Here is a 21,739-nt window from a genome sequence, read left to right as displayed (position 1 = left end):
GTTTAGAAACACTTATTTCCAAGTAAACATGCATGTTAATACCTTAAACTGAGAAAGCAATTCATCTCCCACACTTAATGGTCCAGTTTCATTTTCCCGTGTTTCAGCTCTCTTCAATATTTCATCTATGTCCATTTCCTAAAAACATGAAATAAAGCTATACAACTGAATTTTGGTTTTGAATTACAGGTAAATAAAGTGCAAGGAGTTAATTTGCCTGTACCTGTGGTTCCTGTTCTTCCCCTTCTGGTTCCTTGAAAAGTTCCTCAGCACCAAACTTTAGAATAGCTGACAGTTCCTCTTTGTTAAAAGGAGTAGAACTGAAAATGACGCAAATAGTTTTAAGGAATGCTGGTGATACTCAATTAGACATTTCAACCCATGCCATTCATGTAATCCTGTTGAGGAATAGATTCAGGCTCAGTCCTGACAAGACTGAGTGATTCTTGTTATTTGGGCTCCCTGGATCTGTGGATATTTCATCCTTAGTTTTGGATAGGATGGCAATCTGGGAGTCATTTTGGACTCACAGCTTCTCCTCAAAAAGCAGGTGGTGGTTTTGGCAAGGAGGGACATCACATATTATCTAGTGTAGCGATTATGCCCATTCTGAATCAGGAAGCCCTCCAGATGGTAATTCATGCTCCAGTCACTTCACAAATGGCCTATTGCAATGCACTCCACACGGGGCTGCTCCTGAAGACCACTTAGAAGCTATAGCTGGTCCAGAACATGGCAACATAGGCAGTTATAAGGATGGATAGTATGCTTACTGTACCACCACTGCTCTGCAAGCTGCACTGGTTGTCATTTGGTTCCAGTGTAATTCAAGGTGCTGGCTACCACTCATACAACCTTTCATGGCCTAGGCATCGGTTTATTGGAAGGACTCCTATTTCCAATAGTATCTGCCCGCTCAGTAAGTTCAGGAAAAGTGGGTGAGCAACAGGTCTTCTCAATTAAACAATGCCACCTATTGGGACCTAGGAAGCCTGCCTTTTCAGTCACAGTACCAAAACTCTGGAACACCAGAAATCCATATGGCTTCCCCCTGATGTTCAGTAAGTCATTTAAAATCTGGCTATTCTCCTAGGCCTTGGGAAAGGGCAGCTGTTGAACCCATGTAGAATATTTTATTATTTTAATGTATTTTTTTTTCCTTCTGGATGCATATGTTCTGTACTCTTCTTTTGTTGTTTCTCACTTTTAATGTGTAAGCTGCCCAGGGTTGTCTGGAGTTGGGCAGCCTTTAAATCATGATAATAAATATTGAACAAATACATTCAGATGTAACTGGCTTTTTGATCCTCTGGATTCTTGTTCCTGATACTCTACAACAACAACAAAACAAACTCTTTATTTTGCTCACATCGTTTTCTTCCTTAATACCTATGTCTACTTGTTTTGAGCCTACCCACATTTTTCTCCTTCCTTTTTTGAGCAACTTCTTCAATTTGGCCACTTCAGAGTAGCTGCTATAGAAGAATGAAGTTACAGGAAGGCATCTTCTTCCATACCTCAATAATATAGGATTGGAGAGAAATGGGGATGCTGACTGAGATTTCTGTAGAAGGACATAAAAACTGAAGGAAGGGAAAGCAAACAGTATATCTAGGTTGCATGTTCTAGCTGGGAAACCAAGTGGTTTAGTCCAGACAGCCTGAGGCTAGCATGCTGGTACAGAGCTTAGACATTTGGTGGTTTGAGTGAATCCTCTACTACTATTCTGATAATCTGTGGAAAGTAACTATGTGTAGAAAATATCAGCAGCTTGTCAAGAGAACTATATCTAACTGTTTAACAAATTATTTTTATACTTTGGGGAGCTAAAATACACACACACACACACACACACACACCTAGAGGGTGCAGAGCCTGTATGTAATACGGTCTTTCCTGTAGTATCCATTCTCTGAATGACTAGATGATCTAAAACCATCTTCTTTTTGGCTCTTTCCAAAATATCTTCCTCTACCGATCCTTTGGTCACTAAACGATAAATGTTAACCTATGGGTAAAGAAAGTTTTAAGAGTTACATAGCAAAACAAAAGTTACTATTTATTTCCTATTTTAATAAAAAAGTAATGTTGAAATGGAGCAATATGCATTTTATTACAAAAATATATTATATCTGAATCAATTATCTAAACCATTCAATATATATACTTAAATGAGCAATATAATATATCTGTTTTCAGGGGCTACAATTCTGCAGCAATGAACCACAGGGATAGGACATCTTTAACTACCAAGATTAACCTTCAATGAATCTAATAGAGATAAAATGGAGAATATATATTAAATTCTTGTGCTCTGATATACCCAACAATTAATTTAGAACTTAAATTTGAAACCTGTTTTTTTTGTCCAATTCTGTGTGCTCTAGCCTGAGCCTGCAGATCATTTTGAGGGTTCCAGTCAGAGTCAAATATAACTACAGTATCAGCAGATGCCAAGTTTATACCCAGACCTCCAGCTCTTGTAGATAGTAAAAAGCAAAAATCCTGAAATTAAAAGAGGAATTAAATAGTGGAAAAATGCATATGATAAGGTAGGTATTTATATATTTCGACAATGTGAGCTAAGTTGTTTAGACAGAAGCAAAATATTATGTTTTCTAAATCTTTTTGCTGCAATTTTATAGACTTCTGGATTTTTGCAGCCCAATCTGGTAGCCCTATCACTTATATCAATGACACATTGATTTAATTAACCTTTGTTTAGTGAACTTTGAATTTAACACACAAAATGTGCTGAATAAGTATATGCTGCACTGGGGTAGTGGCAGCGGTGTCTGAGGAAAGAAAGTTGCTGGGAAGATTGGGGGCAGATGGGATCTGCCACACTAGGAACTGTTGAAGAGAAAAGGGGAGAGACAGGGTGATACACAAAAGCTTTGCCCTGCTTATCTGCTCTGCCTACCCATTGCTTTTATGATTTAAGATAAACTCTCAAGTTGACATTCAGCTTTAACGGATACTCCCTTTTCCCAAGTACCCTGTTAAATCAGAGGTTTACCATAATGACAAATTTTTAACCCTGTTGAGTTTGGTCAATCTCTAAGCACACCAACATTTGTCTCCTAGTGTGTACAAGAACAAAAGACAACACATTAAGACTATTATTACTTTTTTTATAAGTGCTAGAGTCCCATACTTGTCATGGTGAGTTCAGACTCAGACAAGGAGACCAACATTGAGCAGTCTGCTCCAGAGTTAACAGATGAACCACCATCTGAGGACCTGCAGGTAGTTATGGTGGGGCTGTCCAGTAATCAACAGGAATGCTGCCACCAGTCTCCAAAGATGAGGACTCTAAGCTGCTGCCTCCCCCTAGCACAAGGGCTTGCCACACAGAAAAGAGGGAAGAGCAAAGGCACTTTATGAGGTTTCTCACAAGAAAGGACCTGCGCTGTAATAGTGTGTGGGAATCATCTTGGGAGACAGGGCAATGAGATGCAACCAAGGGAACAGTCAGATAAAAGTCAGCTTAGTCCGCAACAGAAATATCACAAAAGGTGATCACATGACTGTGGGACGCTTCTGCAACAAGTGCAAGGTGGTTGCCAAATGCCTGTAATGGTATGTGGGAAAGACCTTGGGAGATGGGGTGAAGAGATACTGCCTAAGGAATGGTCAGATAAGAGACAGCATAGCCTGCAGCTGGACAGTGAGTGGGGCAAGAGGCTCAGAAGAATCCATCTCTAGTTTTTGGGTTGTAAAGGGGACAAGGGAGAGAAGTACTTTCAGATTTGCAAGATTCTGTTAATGTAACCTTGCAATAAAGTAGACTTAGCTCATCTGGTTGTGTTTCCTGTCTGGACTACCTCATAAGGCTGACATGTGTCCTCCCATAATGAGCAGCACTGGCACTGGCTCTACTTAAATAGAGCAGCAAACCCAAGCCCCTCTGTTGGAAACAACTATTCACTAACCTAGACTCTGTGTGCCTTGAATCTTAACTTTTGAACCCCATGACTTTGATTTTAGACACCGGATTGGCTGACAAACCCACTGTGACACTCTTACTCTCAGATCTCACTCTGACATTCTTTTCCTGCTGCTTCGGACTTGGAGATTTTGGGACTCTATTAATGCAAACTTGTTTGACTTTTGGACCTTTTTTCCTGGCTGTGTGTGTATGTACATTGTGTTTATGCATGTTTGGCCTGGGACAGGACAATACTTCTTTAAAAAAAAAGACAATTAACTGCCTACCTCAGAGGCTTCTGCATTAAAATGATCCAGTGCTTGTTTCCTCAGTTCTCCTTTTATTGACCCATCTAGTCTCTGTGGGAGAGGGTGGAAAAAGAGAACACTTGTGTAAGTATGTAAACAGCAAGTATGAATCAATAATGGAAATAAATGCATTCACAATCATGTAGCTAAAGAATAAAGTTCTTACTTGAAAGGGAAACTGACGATATTTCAAATATTCAGCTAAGATGTCCAGCATCCGCACCATCTGAGAGAATATAAGCACTCTATTGCCACGCTCTCGTAAGCGAATCAGCAGCTTGTCTAAAAGAATTAACTTCCCACTACTCCGGATTAAATTCTTTAAAGAAAAATAAGGCATCACACTTTTAAAAAGTTTTGTTTTTTTCTTTTAAAAACTGTTTGCCAGAAAGAAGAGTATGTTTAAAAGATAACATTAATGCATTTCTGTGAGAACTGCTAGCAGCCCAATGTCTAAAAAAATAAAATAAAAAAAACAAGTGGAGTCAGAAACTTAATCTTGTCTTTACATGTATTAATCCATAAAAGTGTGAAGTAAACTAAAATTGCACAAAGGTAGGACAGTTACTGAAAAAGTCTCTGTAAAAGCTGATCAGTACACTACATAACTACCACTTTGGACATAATTTTAAGTATTTCACTATTGGCACTACCTAGCAGTGATTTTACAACAACCTTATGAGACAATTCAGTCTTTTATTCTTCTGTTGCACACAAGATATAGAGAATGGGTCTAAGCCAAACAGATAGTTGCCTAAGGCCACCTAGCAAAGTAGAATTCTCATCAGGGATTTTCCAGTTTGCATCTTGGTCCCGCAGTGTAAGGAGGGCCTGTGCAAAGATCTTGAAGTCTGTATAGACATAGATTGAAATAGAGCAGATACAGTAGCATAACAGGTTGTGATGTCTAGTCCTAATTAGCAATATTGCAAATTAAGTTACTGATCCATTTTTAAGAGCAGCCATATATAGAATGCACTACATTGTCATTTAAACAACAATTATCCTTGTGGAGACAATATATCCTGTAAAGGAGAAAGTATCATAAGGTACTTTCACACACTGTCCCCAATTCAGCTTTATCTATTGTTGTGATGAGAAAGAAAGTGCTATTATAAAAGACAGTCCTGAGATTCCTACGTATCTCTTTCTCAGACCTGTTTGTTGGCTTGATTTCAGTTACCCAAAAACGTGGTATTTCCAAGTAATTTCAGCTGCTTAATATAACAGTTTACAGTATTACCAAATAAAAGTGTTTAGACAAATTTCTGTGATCAAAATGTAAGACACTTCTTTTGCATGCACAATTTTAAGAGTTATTTATCTGACACTTGAAAATATTTCAGTTGTGTGAAAGGATCAATATTGCACCCCAGATGAGACTAATTAAATAAAATTATATTTTGGCAGTTTATAACAAGCAGAGAATTTAGAAGAGCTTTTACAAGAAAGTAGGCTTCCAGTGACAAGAAAAACATGTCTTGAAAGGAGAAAGCAAAGAACTCAATTTAGTTCGCTGCACAGATTATTGGACGTGACACTTGTTCCATGCTTCCCAGTTCTAAGATTTAAAACAATATAACAGTGAAAGGACAATGTGAATTGGATGGCAGCTAGAGAAAACACTTTCTTGGTGATGGTGCTTGCAATGCAGAGGGGTGAAGTGCAACAAGAAATCACCCAAGATCATGCCCTCCATGATGCATTTCTGTCAGGAGAGATCAAATGGATATCACCATCCACTTTTTATTTTCCTTTGCTTGATTCTTGCATTTATTTTTCTTTTTTGTAAACTGTATAACTGGAGGAAGATATACTTTTACAGTTACGTTACATATATGTACAGCAGTATCCTGAGACACAAAGCACTAAATCTCATTCAAATAATATGTGAATTTTGGAGTACATATAAAACAATTTAATGGACATTTACCTGTAAGGCCTCCTGTTTGTTATAGAATTCATTATCATCTGGCTTAATGAGGTAGCAATGATTACAACACTTTTTGAGCTCCATCATGATATTCAGAAAGCCTGAGGTACTGCCCTTTGAGCCCTTACTTAGGGCTTTGTAATTCCTTGTTAAAATCCACCTATGACATTAAAAACATGTATTGTCAATAACAAGACTGTGGAAAACAAAAACAAAACAATAGCAGATACACAGCAATCTGCATATATTTCTGTATCATTCAAATAAACGTAATAAATGACTTACTTGTAATATTGCTTTTGCAATGCACTCATTTCCATTCTTAAAATTTGTTCAACCTTGGCAGGTAGAGATTTTTCTACATCTTTCTTAACTCTCCTCAACAGAAATGGTTCAAGCTCTTTGTGAAGACTTGCATAACCAAATTCCCTTCCTTTCCCATGTTCCTCTTCAAAATCTTCCCAAGAAGAGAATCTTCAATACAAAACCACAATATTCTACTTTGCAATAGATTCAAAGAGATTAAATTAATTCAAATATTAATTTCACTTTAGTATTATATATTCAGGAGATAAAAACAAATATGTAAGAATTACAGGTGGTCCTCATGCAATGACCACTTGTTCAGTGACTGTTTAAACTTACGATGGTGCTGAACGAGTGGTAGTTATGACCAAGCCTCGTCCTTATGGCTGTTGCAGCATCCCAGCAGTCACATGATCGCGACTTATGACCTTCCCTGCTAGCTTCCCACATGCAAAGTCAATGGGGAAGCGGGCAGGAAGTCAGAAGATGCAGTCACATGAGGTCCTTGCTTAACGACCCACTCAGTCCTAGTTTAACAATAGCAACTGGGACTGCCAGAACTGCCTTTGCTAAGCAGCATGGTCGCATGGTTTTCCAACTTAATGACCACACTGGTTAACGGCGGAGTTTCCAGACCCAAGTAGCATCAGTAAACAAGGACTACTTGTACTCAGATCTGAAACAAGCAAGATTGTTTGGTTAAGCCAGCCTTCCTCAATCTACTTCCTAGAAGTGTTGGATGAAAAACTAACTTCAGTGCAAAGATAATTACCAGATTCTAGAAGGCTATTCTGCACTCTTCAGGATATTTGAATTATTATTTAAGCTGCTGAAAGCTGCTATGGACTGCAGCAGGATAAAAATGGAATGAATAAATAATGAAAATCAATGAACTTGTTTTGTATATGTTCCATTAATTTCTACTCTGTTTTCTAGGAGCTTAATACAGTGTAAGTAAATTTCTGTTTAATAGGCTATCTTTTCTCTATTTCTGAGAAGTGTTTAATTCTAAGTACATCTCAAAAAGGATATTTTAAAGTTGGAGGAAGTGTGGCAGAGGTTAACTCTAGGAGGAACTGGGGAATTGTTCATTGGAACAGAACAATTCCCCAGATGGAACAAGGAGCCACAAACATTTAACCTACACTAAAAAGGGCAGTTGGTGGTAAAGGAACATGACAGTTACATCAAATTAAGTATTTTATGGTAAAAGCTAACAAAGCTAAATGATGAGAGATTTAGAACACACAAAAGAAAAATATTTTTTTCAAACATAATATATTTAAGCAATGAGATTTGCTTTCACAATATATAGTAAAAGCTACCACTACTTAGGGTTTTAAAAAGAGATTAGATAAAATCAAGGAGTTAAATCTATCATGGCTGTGTGTTGCCTCCAGTATTACAAACAGTATATCTCTAGATAACTATGGGGAGAGGAGAGAAACATGATTATTACATCGATATCCTGCTAGTGGGGTTTCTATAAGCATCTGGTTGATCAACAAAGATATAAGTAGGTATTTGAACTTATCCACCTGCACTATTCATGTATTCTTATCTTATATTAAGCAAGAAATGAGCACTGAGGTCCCTTCTATGTTTTTATGTTAAAAGGAAACCCTCCATCAGCTCAGTGATACTGGGATTTACAGTATATAGCATTTGAGATGCATTTATCTTCTTTAAAGCCAGTGAAAATTAGTTCTGAAGAAACAATTCTTCCATACAGCCAAATATATAATAGGTGGTGCTCCTGAGTATTTGTTACTGACCTCCAAACCAGACAATTCAAATTCTTGTTCTAGCTGTTACTGACATTTTTAAAAGTTAAAATCTAAATATAATAAAGTAGCAAAAATATCAACTTTTATCTGACTGGGAATAGCACCCAAAGAACAATAGAACTGAAACAAGGGGTTCCAGAGAGGTAAGCTTTTACCCACTAAAACAAGAGAAATATTAACCAAACTGCAGCCTTACTATGTTCAGTGAGACCATGCAATATGATTACCTACTTTTCTGGCATGATGAAGTGAAGCAGGGACCACAGCTCTTTCAGGGAGTTTTGTAGAGGTGTTCCAGTGATAAGAAGGCGATGATTAGATTTGAAGTCTATTAATGTCTTATACAAGAGGGAATCATCATTTTTTAACCGATGGGCTTCATCTACTCCTATAAAAGCCCAATTTAAGCCTCCAAGGAATGACTTTTCAGAAGGGAAAAAAACATTAATTAGGTTTTGCTTTAAAAGAAAAAAAAACAACTAACATGGCAATTTAAAGTAAATTACGGGTTAGTAAAATTTACACAGGTAAACAAATAAGAATATATGAAGGCAGAGAAACCATTTTATCCAAAGCTCTGAAAGGATAGTGTTGATGAGGAAGAAGGGAAAACTTCCTTTTCTCCTAGTTTTTTTCTCTTTTTTTCCTTCCAACAGGATGGAAATTATTTCTACCAGCTCCAGAAATGTCATACATTTTCTGTTAATTCTGTGGGAAAGGAAGATTATGGATCCCACAGGTGCAAGTTTTATTTCAACCTTGTTAAGAATGTCCCCTTTGGGTCTGGTGGAGGAGGAGGCAGTTATAAAAGGCATTCTGCAAGGTTTAGTCTCCTTTTTGTTGTTAGACTTATTTCTTCATCTTTGGAGAGGAACATCCAAAACATCGAAGTTATGCTTGGTAGCTATTGGTGCTTATCATAAGAACATTCACACTGGTTTCTTATTTTTACTGAGAAAAGTAAAGTGTCTTAAATATTGTTTTAATATTTAGAAATTGTTAGTCTAATTACTAACCTTATCTTTCAGCAAAATTTCGTAAGTTGTCAATAAGATGTTAAATTTTAATCGTTTGGTCTGTGGATGCATCCATTCATGTGTTCTTATCTACAGACAAAATCAGTGAGATACAAGGCCACAGTATTTTAAAAATCTATGGAACAGCTAATATAAGCAATCTGGTTGTTAAGCCCACCAATCCAAACATATATTGTATATATAAACACATGATGATGTATAGAGGAACAGGAAAGGAGTACAAAGACAACTACCTACCTCAAAAGGAACAGCTAGTCTTAGTCCTGCACTGTTTTTCCACAGTGCCATTTAAAAGCTACACAGCCATTGCTCTTCATCTAACCTCTATTAGCTAGTTCTAACTGCCTTGTAGTTCTTCCTGCAACTGTGGCCTCAAGAGAAAGGGGACTTGACCTGGTTTTAAATTTAAACTATATTTACTATATAGGGATTCCTCTTTTTCATTACAGCTGCCTTAGATGGCAACAGAATGGAATGGAACTGAATAGAGCAAATATGCACTTCGGTAGCCACCAATTATAGCAAACAAAATAGCTTTTTTCAATATAAAACATGAAGAAAAAATAGTCAAAATATATGATTACAACTCTAGGTAAAAATCATAAATAATAAAATTAATTATAATCTAAGAGTATTGGAAAAGCAGACCTAATATTCAGACACAAATCTTGGTGATTTTGCCAGTATGTGCCTCCTTGTTTTGATGATTCTACAAAATTTGAGTACAGCTGTACATGCACACCAGATTTCAAGAGCCAATTTCAACAAGCTTAAAAAAGTACTAGATGGGATCTCATGGATAGAAATCCTCAAGTCAAAAGGAACATTGGTAGGTTGGGAACTTACCAAAACCAAGAGACTAGAAATACAGTCATGCACCATTCCAATGAGGAAAAAATGGGGGAGAATTTGGGAAACCAATATGGATGCCCAGAGAGCTTTCAACTGGGCTAAAAGTAAAAAGGACATATAAAGGAAATGGAAAATGGGTATAATCCCAAGAAGGTGGACCAGCAAACAGCTAGTTTCTGTAGAAAGCAAGTCAAGAAGGCTAAAGTACAAATGGAATTAGAATTGCAAGGGGTGCTAAGCAACAACGGGGATTTTATAGCTATGCCACAATAAAAAGAAAAAGGAGGGGATGGTTCTGCTCTTTGGAGAAAATAGCAATATAGTAAAAGGTGAAAGGGAGAGGACAAAATTCCTCAACTCGTTTGTTTCGGTTTTCTTCCCAAACCAAAGAATTGTGTTGTAACTGTGTTCAAATTGACCTAAAAATAAGGACACAAGTCTAGAGTGTTAACCTAAAAAAAGGTTACATCTGACACTTATAGGAGTTGTGCATGTCATTTCAGAATCTCTTCCTGTGATATTTAGAAATCATGGGAGGAAGGCATAGTGCCAAATGTCTAGTGAAGGCTAATACTTTTTCCCTTCAAATAAAAAAATGGGGGGGAGGAAAACCTGAGACCATTCACTGGTTGCCTATACCAGAAACAAATGCAAAGTCCTACGTTTGAATAGAAAAAAACAAAGGAATGAATATAGGATATGGGCGTGGGATGGGGGAAAGAAACCATACTGGGCAGATGTCAAAATGATCTAGGTGTCTTATGGACCATGAGCATGAACAAACAGTGATGCAGCACCAAAAAGAGCAAATTATAAGGAAGTAGATTTTGAATGGACACCAGGAAAGGCTTCCTAACAGAAAGAGCTGTTCATCAACGGAACAGAATGCCTTCAGAGGTGGCTGACTCCCATTATTTAGAGGTGTTTAAAGAGAAGCTGGATAACCATCTGTTTGTTGTTTATTCGTTTAGTCGCTTCCGACTCTTCGTGACTTCATGGACCAGCCCATGCCAGAGCTTCCTGTCGGTCGTCAACATCCCCAGCTCCCCCAGGGACGAGTCCGTCACCTCTAGAATATCATCCATCCACCTTGCCCTTGGTCGGCCCCTCTTCCTTTTGCCCTCCACTCTCCCTAGCATCAGCATCTTCTCCAGGGTGTCCTGTCTTCTCATTATGTGGCCAAAGTATTTCAGTTTTGCCTTTAATACCATTCCCTCAAGTGAGCAGTCTGGTTTATTTCCTGGAGGATGGACTGGTTTGATCTTCTTGCAGTCCAAGGCACTCTCAGAATTTTCCTCCAACACCACAGTTCAAAAGCATTGATCTTCCTTCTCTCAGCCTTCCTTATGGTCCAGCTCTCGCAGCCATATGTTATTACTGGGAACACCATTGCTTTAACTATGCGGACCTTTGTTGTCAGTGTGATGTCTCTGCTCTTAACTATTTTATTGAGATTTGTCATTGCTCTTCTCCCAAGGATTAAGCGTCTTCTGATTTCCTGACTGCAGTCAGCATCTGCAGTAATCTTCGCACCTAGAAATACAAACTCTTTCACTGCTTCTACATTTTCTCCCTCTATTTGCCAGTTATCAATCAAGCTGGTTGCCATAATCTTGGTTGTTTTGAGGTTTAGCTGCAAGCCAGTTTTGCACTTTCTTCTTTCACCTTCATCATAAGGCTCCTCAGTTCCTCTTCGCTTTCAGCCATCAAAGTGGTATCATCTGCATATCTGAGATTGTTAATGTTTCTTCCAGCGATTTTAACTCCAGCCTTGGATTCCTCAAGCCCAGCATGTCGCATGATGTGTTCTGCATACAAGTTGAATAGGTAGGGTGAGAATATACAGCCCTGCCGTACTCCTTTCCCAATCTTAAACCAGTCCGTTGTTCCGTGGTCTGTTCTTACTGTTGCTACTTGGTCGTTATACAGATTCTTCAGGAGGCAGACAAGATGACTTGGTATCCCCATACCACTAAGAACTTGCCACAATTTGTTATGGTCCACACAGTCAAAGGCTTTAGAATAGTCAATAAAACAGAAATAGATGTTTTTCTGAAACTCCCTGGCTTTTTCCATTATCCAGCGGATATTGGCAATTTGGTCCCTAGTTTCTCTGCCTTTTCTAAACCCAGCTTGTACATCTGGCAATTCTCGCTCCATGAACTGCTGAAGTCTACCTTGCAGGATCTTGAGCATTACCTTACTGGCATGTGAAATGAGTGCCACTGTTCGATAGTTTGAACAGTCTTTAGTGTTTCCCTTTTTTGGTATGGGGATATAAGTTGATTTTTTCCAATCTGATGGCCATTCTTGTGTTTTCCAAATTTGCTGGCATATAGCATGCATTACCTTGACAGCATCATCTTGCAAGATTTTGAACAGTTCAGCTGGGATGCCGTCGTCTCCTGCTGCCTTGTTATTAGCAATGCTTCTTAAGGCCCACTCAACCTCACTCTTCAGGATGTCTGGCTCTAGCTCACTGACCACACCGTCAAAGCTATCCCCGATATTGTTATCCTTCCTATTCAGGTCTTCTGTATATTCTTGCCACCTTTTCTTGATCTCTTCTTCTTCTGTTAGGTCCTTGCCATCTTTGTTTTTGATCATACCCATTTTGGCCTGGAATTTACCTCCAATGTTTCTAATTTTCTGGAAGAGGTCTCTTGTCCTTCCTATTCTATTGTCTTCTTCCACTTCCGTGCATTGCTTGTTTAAAAATAATTCCTTATCTCTTCTGGCTAACCTCTGGAATTTTGCATTTAATTGGGCATATCTCGCACTATCACTGTTGCCTTTTGCTTTCCTTCTTTCTTGGGCTACTTCTAGTGTCTCAGCAGACAGCCATTTTGCCTTCTTGGTTTTCTCTTTCTTTGGGATGTATTTTGTTGCCGCCTCCTGAACAATGCTGCCAACTTCTGTCCAGAGTTCTTCCGGGACCCTAGCTACTAAGTCCAGTCCCTTAAATCTATTCTTCACCTCCACTGCATATTCCTTAGGAATATTAGCGAGCTCATATCTAGCTGATCTGTGGGTCTTCCCTAATCTCTTTAGTCTGATCCTAAATTGTGCAAGAAGTAGTTCATGATCTGAACTACAGTCAGCTCCAGGCCTTGTTTTTACTGACTGTACAGATGTCAGCCACCTTTGGCTGCAAAGGATGTAGTCAATCTGATTTCGGTGTTGTCCATCTGGTGAAGTCCATGTATAAAGCTGTCTCTTAGGTTGTTGGAAGAGAGTGTTTGTTATGCAGAGTGAGTTGTCTTGGCAAAAGTCTATCAGCCTATGTCCTGCTTCGTTCTGTTCTCCCAGGCCATACTTACCTGTAATTCCAGGTGTCATTTGACTGCCCACCTTAGCATTCCAGTCTCCTGTGATGAAAATAACATCTCTTTTAGGCGTGTTGTCCAGTAGGTGCTGCAGATCCTCATAGAACTGCTCTACTTCAGCTTCTTCAGCATTTGTGGTCGGGGCGTATATTTGGATCACTGTGATGTTAGATGGCTTGCCCTGAATTCGAATCGAGATCATTCTGTCGTTTTTTGGGTTGTATCCAAGCACTGCTTTAGCCACTGTACTATTAATTATGAAGGCTACTCCATTTCTTCTGTGGTCCTCTTGTCCACAGTAGTAGATCTGGTGGTCATTTGATGTGAAGTGGCCCATTCCAGTCCATTTCAGTTCATTGATGCCCAAAATGTCTATCTTTAATCTTGACATCTCACCAATAACCACATCCAATTTGCCCTGGCTCATAGATCTTACATTCCAGGTTCCAATGGTGTGTTGATCCTTAGAACATCGGATTCGCCATTCACCACCAGCACCGTCGGCCGCTAGCCGTCCTTTCGGCTTTGAGCTAGCTGCGTCATCACGTCTGGGGCTAGTTGAGCTCATCCTCTGTTCCTCCCCAGTAGCATTTTGACCATCTTCCAACCTGGGGGTCTCATCTTCCGATGGTATACCGACATATCTCTGGTTGTACTGATCCATTTAGTTTTCAGGCAAGAATACCGGGGTGGGTTGCCATTACCTTCCCCAGGGATCGCATTTAGTCTGACCTCTCTGTCATGACCTTCCCATCTTGGGTGGCCCTTCACGGTTTAGCTCATGGCATCATTGAGGTGCTCAAGCTCCAGCACCACGACAAGGTAACGATTCTTTGCTGAAGAACCATCTGTTAGGGATGCTGTAATAGTGGATTCTTGCACTGGGGAAAAAGACTGGATTAGATTATCTCTGAGATCTCTTCCAACTCCAAGCCTGAAACAGAGTCCAATAAATGCCAGTTTTAAAGGCAAGCTAATGAGACCTGTATAAATATTAAGAATGGAAGCTGTTTTCCTTAAAGTGGGAATATCATGGCAAAAACTTTGAATGTTGAACCGTATCTGCATGATGAGTGCCATCACATTCTCAAACCTGGTTACCTTTTTCCCCCACACCAGGATTTTAGTTCTTCTAATGGGGGCAAGGGATATCACAGCAGGATACAGAACTACATGTTAGCCCACCAAGAAATGGCACAATAATATTCAAATATTTGAAGAAGGGACTTTGTTCCTGGATATTTGTACTTTTATATTCCTGCTATCCTTTTAGTTTTTCCACAAACAATCCTGAACTTTTTTTGTATTGCAGCAATCTGTCAATCTGAACAGCATTGTTAATGCTACTGTATGTATCTCCACAAAGAAGCCCCTGCTGTCAGTATACATCAAGACTGGATTTTATAATTGTTGAGTGAGTGATGACTGATATTATATTAATAAAAACAGTAACAAAATAGAAATGGGGTCAATAAACAACTTTGTTTAACCTCTCTATAAGAAAAAAGGCTAGGAAAGATATTGATGGTCCATTTTCCATTTAATGAAGAGATTGGAATGCAAGTCAATCAAAAGCCTTAAAAACCAGCTATCAGTGTCAGTTTTCTCAAGCTTTTCTCATTATCTTGAAAAACTGATCAAGTCAAAAGGCGATGTGAGATGCCACATGGAAGTAGAAAAAAAAAACCCAGTGTATTTCTCTATCAACACCACTACAATGAAACAATGGTCAAATGTATTATAATTGTTTCTGAAAACCTGCCAGCTCTAGATTAAAAATTCTGCATTCTCTATCTAATCATCCAATTTCTTCAAGAGATGGCATACATAATATTTGGGGGGAAAAAAAGCAAGAGGCTGACCAGGTGGTAATTTGAGGGTTCCTACCTCTCTTATGTAGCATGTTTCCAACTGGAGGAGTTATTGATTTAAGAGAAAAGACTATTAATTATTAATAGGTGTTGAGCTTGAACACTTTGGAAGGCATCATGTCTTCTCTAAGGGCTTTCTCACTAGGCGCTTTCTCACAATGTAAAAATTAACTACTTACTGATTTTGAAATTATAGGCCACATTAGTTGAGGATGTTTTTTCAGGAAGGGAGTAATACTTGCCTAAATCACCCTGGAAATCATCACAGATTGCTGAAAAGTACCAATCCAGGATTCTGCCAAAATATTGGCATCAGGGATGACATTATTGCACTGTAAACCAGATGCCACCAATTCCCAAAACTTTCTGCCATGTTTTTGGTTTTATGCAAAGATTAAGCCATTTAGCATTGTAAGAAATTTACTTTCTTTTCAGGGGCTGCTTATATTAGGATCAAAACTTATTAATAAACAAACTGAAGCCTCTTTCCTTCCTGATAGGGGCCTGTTAATTCTCATAAACCTGCATTCCTGGAGAAACCTAGACCTTTTAAATCTAATTCTTGTAATTTTGGTCTATTGCAGTTAGATTGGGAAGGGGAATCAGGTCAATATCAATGTTATTTTAGAAAAAAATACTTTGCCTAGATGACCTCATAATATTCTCTGTAAAAGCATCTGCTAATAATTTAACAAGGCTGCAGTTATTTTTTTTTAAATGTTTTAGGGCAGAACTCCTCTTGAGATGGTCTCTGCTAGAATAAGACTCTTCAGATTAACACAGCATCAAGCAAAGTATCATCCTGCTTCCCAAGAAGACATACGACACCCTGAAAAACAGGATGATAACCTAAACTATTAGGAATTATAAAAGCCGTTCCAAAGAAAGGATTTTCTTTGAGGAACGTGAAGAACTATTCCCTTAAGAATCTAATCTGTAAATTACAGAGCTGTTTCTGGATTATCTCTACAGAATTAATGTAGTCATTATTTTAATGTAGTCAATAATGCTCATCTTGTTACTTGTACATTAAGTATGCTCTGAAGTTCATTCTTAATTGGGTGGAAAGAGCTTTTCTTTGCGAACAGAAACTATTCTTGGCTACAAACCTTTGTTTGTCATTATAAGTAAGCAGCTGTCCTCTGGATATCTTTAGTCTTGAAATTAACTTGAAATCTCAATAAAGCAAGCAGATGAATATCTGCCCTTTTCTGTGTTCTCATACAAGTTCATCACATTTTAAATGAAAAATGATTTAATCTCAGGTTTGAAAAAAAGCACCATGTATTGTTAACTCTTACTGTTGAGAAAGAGAGAGTTCATCTGTGTATATGAATAGACATATTAAATCTAATGGCAGTAAGTCTCTTACATTCTGCTATCAGGTACTTCATATTCTCCACCTTGAAGCAGATATTTATAATCCATAATAGTTTGATTCCTGCCATGCCTTTTGGCATGGGTAAGTATATGTAGAACACACTGCAGAGTAGTTCTTGAGTTAAAACTCAGATCTGAAGTAAATGTGTTTGGTATAGGTAAGAACAATGTCTGGATAGAGCCAACTTTCTATCATAGACTACTACCACACTTTTTCTAGGTATCGTTTTCCCAGCATTCAGTGACCCAATGCTGACCCTCTGTCATGCTCCCCGATCAAATGTTCTCAGAACATCTGATTGGACTCGCATGCATGAATGGAGTTAACATGTGTTGGGACTTGTGAGTCAGCAGAATTGGGAGGGGGAACATATCAGGAGTGTGAAAACATCTTGTTTGGACTATCACTGGTATCCAAGGTCAGGCTGCCAAGCCGTTGGAGACATCTGCACAAAGCTGAACTGACTGGCACGAAGAGTGGGGCTGCGTGACTGAGAAGGGGAGGGGATTTGAATTCAATGGGCTGTTTAACTTGGGGAAAACATGGGAACTTTCATTCACAACTTTTTCACTGTTCTGTATGCCACACTCCATTAAAGAGATTTCTACTATAATTATGTATGAATCGAATGTGATGGCAGATTGAGTAATACAGTCATTACACCCTTTTAGAATACAAAGCTGTTCAATGACTTTATCAAATGATTATGACAATGGTTCCAGCCAGGTTTCCAACACAGATATGTAGCAAGAAACAATGTGCCCAGAGACATGTCTCTTGATATCCTTCATCTTTATATTCTCCTCCCTCTTTCTTTTTTGGGTCTGGCTGTGCCATACGCATGGCAATTATTTTGTAAACAGTCACCCCGCACCTCCCTTGAAAGCCACACAGCCCATAATTTTTTCTCAGATTTCCAAACGTTCCTACTTGCCAAAAAAGTTGTGGACCAATGGGATAGAGCTTTGGAAGTTTGATAGGATCTTGGAAATGAGTGGCTGGAATTGCTCATCCTGTGGCAATCATTGCTGTTGCCATTTTTTAAATTATATTTAATACTTGAAAGGTGAAAGATCCCCTGTGCAAGCACCGAGTCATGTCTGACCCTTTGGGGGGACGCCGCTTTCACAAAGTTCTCTTGGCAGACTATAGTGGGGTGGTTTGCCATTGCCTTCCCCAGTCGTCACCTTCCCCAGCAAGCTGGGTACTCATTTTACCAACCTTGGAAGGGTGGAAGGCTGAGTTGACCTGAGCCAGCTACCCAAGAGAGAATCCAGCTTCCGCTGGGATTGAACTTGGGTTGTGGGGAGAGTTTCAGCTGCAGTACTGCCACCTACCACTCTGCACCACATGAGGCTGTTATATTTAATACTACATTTATACAAAATAATAAATTGGATCCAATATGGCATATAATGCATCTGAGATCCTATAGGTGAGGTCCTACAGGTCTATTTGGATACCAGCTAAGGCTTATTCACAATAGAAATTAAAGTAAAGTCTCTTCAAGTTGAGCTCAGCTCCTAATGGATATGCCTGTGAAATTTTCTAGGCACTGATATGGAAGTGTGTTGCCATTGCTTCCTTCTGGGATGTTTTTTTCAACTTCCAGTCTAGCCTGTAACACTTCTACTTTCTGTATGTTTCCCTCCCAAATACTAACAACTAACTGCTTAGCTTCTGAATCCAACAAGGCAGCCACGATGGTAGGTTTTTTCACTTAGCTTAGAGGAAAAAAGCTAAGCTGAAAAAATACCACTCCTAGGACAGATAGCTCCTTAAATAATACCAGAGAAAAATGTACATTTTACCAGCATAACATTTAATACTATGTTCATAATCATTAAAAAAAAATAGCTGAACAAATGATAGCAGGTAACATCTAAACAATTCTGTTAGTTTTCATTGTAAAGGTTTATGATAAAACATGTCATTAAATATCAGATGAGAAAACAAAATCCAAACTACTCAACCACAGTATCAGTTTTGAATTCTACTTGCAGCAGATTCAAGAGATGTGATAAATACAAATTCCACATATAAGATCTGCTGTTTCATCTTTTACAGCCCATTTTCTCTTATTGAACCAAATATCAAAATATTAGATAATGTCACCATATTTTAATTAATTTCTATCTAAAAACAAATTACAAATAATAGAAATTAATATAAAAACTCTTTAGCATAAATGTGGAGTAAGATTACATTACTATACAAATAATACTTCTAGCTCTGTGTTTCACATTAACCTACAGTTGTACTTACCACATTTCTACTGGTAATATCTCCCAAGTAAACTACAGCATTCATCTGGGGAGCCCATGTCTGGATTTCTCTTTGCCAAGATGTCAGAGTGGAAAGTGGTACTACCAACAAGAATGGCCCATACAACTGATGCTCATGAAACAAGTAATTCAAAAAGGAGATTGTTTGTATTGTTTTGCCCAAACCCATTTCATCAGCAAGAATACAGCTATTTCCCCTGTAAAGTGGTATGAACAAAATATGTTAAACATCACATACACAATCATATTAGATATCAGAAATTAAATTATGATATCCCTATCTTCTAACTTTGACTAATACAGTCATTTGACTTTTTAATATTCAGTTGAATATATTTATTCATATTGTAGTCCACATGGAATCAAGAATAGGATAACGGTCTGGCAAGATTTTTTTACATTGTTATTATTGAATTGCATAAGCTTTGACAGATTATTAAACAGTGAACATACAAAAAGATACCAAAAAAATGAAGTAGAAGATAAACAACTACTAATAAAACATAAGCAAAAACTTTACCCCCCCACCCCCCAAAAAACCTTTTGGTAACACATTCTCCCATTTATTTCCCCAATTGGTAACCACTACCTAAATATTTATAGTATACTTTGAATATTAAACACTGAAGGTTATTGCTATATTGCTATAACAATATTGTTATTGTTTTTGATTTATCTCTTAACTCGTTTCCTAAAAACTGTTTTTCCAAGTGTCTGAATTTGCCTTTGCTATACAATATGTCATTTATAAGTGAACTATTCCTGTTTGAATTTAATTAGGCTTCTATTATGAATATATATTGTCAGTTCTCTATTTGTTTTCTAAATCTTGTATTATTAGCAATGTTTCACTTTTCCAATGTTGTGCCAATTTTTTTTTCCTACAGCTGTCAACATACATTATACATACACACATACTTAGTAAATTGTGATACTTTTATGTTTCTGGAATTACTCCTAATAAAAATAGTTATGGTTTTATTCAAATGTTATGTTTCACATTTTCTGAATGATTGGTATATTTCCTTCTAACACTTTTGAGATTTTCTGCATGACTACCACATGTGGTAAAAGGTCCCTTTTTTGTTGTAGTATTTTCAAAAAAATTTTCTATATGATCTGGCTGGCAAGATTTTGATCTCCATGATTTAATATGAACAACAGTACATTCCCCACCCTTCCCTAAAATAGATCATTAAATTTAAAAATCCCAGGGAGCAGGGAAGGAACAGATTTCATCTGATACTAAAACCTGTATATTTGGGTTAAATACGTATAGAAAACAAGATCCTTATTTCTAAATGTACCAAGGCCCCAACATGCCTCAATTTTGCAAGTGCCTACATCAAGTCTGAAATATCCGTAGAATATAATCATTATTTTTGCACCCCCAAGTATGAATGTAACACATCTATGCAGCTAAGAAAGCCAGTTTGGTGTAGTGGTTAATGCACCAGGCTATAAACCAGGAGACCATGAGTTCTAGTCCTGCCTTAGGCGCAGAACCAACTGGGTGACCTTGGGAAAGTCAATCTCTCTCAGCTCTAGGAAGAAGGCAATGGCAAACCACATCCAAAGAAAACTGCAGCAACTAGTTCAGCCAGTCACCAGGAAGCAACACTAACTTGAAGGCAAAAAAAAAGCACAAATAAATTGTTCATCAGCTAAATGACAATATGTATGACTATTTTCTCTGTTAGTAAAATTGAACAATAGAGCAAATAAGTATGCATTTTAATGTACAATTGTAACATTTTAAATATTTACTTACTTGCACCATGAATGGGCCAACCAATTTAGTCCATTTAATTGATAATCTCTTAACTCTAGGTTTTCATGACCTCCAATGTAATTAGGTTGTTTCTTTAAAGCCACAAATCTTGGTCTTTGCTTCAAAACCTTCCAAAGCAAAAAGAAGTATTACTTTTATTGCTTACTTCGCTTTCAGCTGAAAACTTGAGTTTTACAGTACTAGTCTAACATTCAAAGACAACAGAGGTAATTTAAAAATGTTTCTGAATTCATATTAAATCATATTATTAAAAATCCTTGGGCAGAAAAAAGCATAATTAATGTAGAAAACCACCCAAATATGAATCATTCTGAGCTTGAAACAGCCATTTCCACTATTCCAAACTCAGAGCACCACACTGTTTTGAACGCTAGTGTTTCAAATGTTCTCAGTTGTTCCAGGCAGTTAATCAAAGTTTTATCTTGTACCTGTACCTTGCTATAGGGTTGGCAGTTTCTGCTTTAATTTCTCCTCTTCCCTGCCCAGGGACAGTACAGCAGCAAGTACCTGTACTCATCTCTATTGCCTTTGGCGTGCGTGTGTGTGTGTGTGTGTGTGTGTGTGTGAGTGATGTGATCTGGGGATCAGAGTACTGGAGTAAAATGACATTTAAACACATGGTACAATGAAAAACCATTCTAGATCTGATTACAGTTTTCTGAGAAACTGGGACCAGGACTGCTGAAAGGGACCTGAAACTAGATTATGATTCAAAGCTGCTGATCATTTAATACAATCTGGCCTAAGGCAGTCGACAGACCCAATTTAATTCAGGCATGCAATTCTTCAGTTTTCCTTTTTAGTTTTGAAGCCAATGCAATGGGCACCAGTTAAAAGGAAGAGAGATCACATCCTCCTATCTACTTTGCTTTTCAATTTAACCTCTTTAGGACATATCCACTCAAGCCCCCATCTCAGTAAGGCCTACTT

At 38.0% G+C, this 21,739-nt stretch overlaps 1 protein-coding gene across 2 annotated transcripts in view; it reads right to left on the bottom strand.

Annotated features, from left to right (window-relative positions):
• The window catches only part of CHD1 (chromodomain helicase DNA binding protein 1), an 82,699-nt gene that overhangs the window by 20,065 nt on the left and 40,895 nt on the right, over window positions 1–21,739 (bottom strand). For both annotated transcript variants that reach the window (XM_063295394.1, XM_063295393.1), the window contains exons 11-22: window positions 20,789–20,916; window positions 18,998–19,214; window positions 9,282–9,371; window positions 8,497–8,687; window positions 6,458–6,646; window positions 6,173–6,332; window positions 4,406–4,558; window positions 4,219–4,290; window positions 2,356–2,505; window positions 1,860–2,008; window positions 224–320; window positions 43–138 (exon numbers count right to left, since the gene is read on the bottom strand). In XM_063295394.1, the coding sequence (XP_063151464.1) occupies window positions 43–138; window positions 224–320; window positions 1,860–2,008; window positions 2,356–2,505; window positions 4,219–4,290; window positions 4,406–4,558; window positions 6,173–6,332; window positions 6,458–6,646; window positions 8,497–8,687; window positions 9,282–9,371; window positions 18,998–19,214; window positions 20,789–20,916 (1,692 nt within the window). The remainder of the gene's footprint in view (window positions 1–42; window positions 139–223; window positions 321–1,859; window positions 2,009–2,355; window positions 2,506–4,218; window positions 4,291–4,405; window positions 4,559–6,172; window positions 6,333–6,457; window positions 6,647–8,496; window positions 8,688–9,281; window positions 9,372–18,997; window positions 19,215–20,788; window positions 20,917–21,739) is intronic.

This window comes from Candoia aspera, chromosome 2, assembly GCF_035149785.1.
Source record: "Candoia aspera isolate rCanAsp1 chromosome 2, rCanAsp1.hap2, whole genome shotgun sequence".
In the NCBI taxonomy this organism is placed as follows: domain Eukaryota; kingdom Metazoa; phylum Chordata; class Lepidosauria; order Squamata; family Boidae; genus Candoia; species Candoia aspera.
This window is presented reverse-complemented; position numbering and strand designations above follow the sequence as displayed.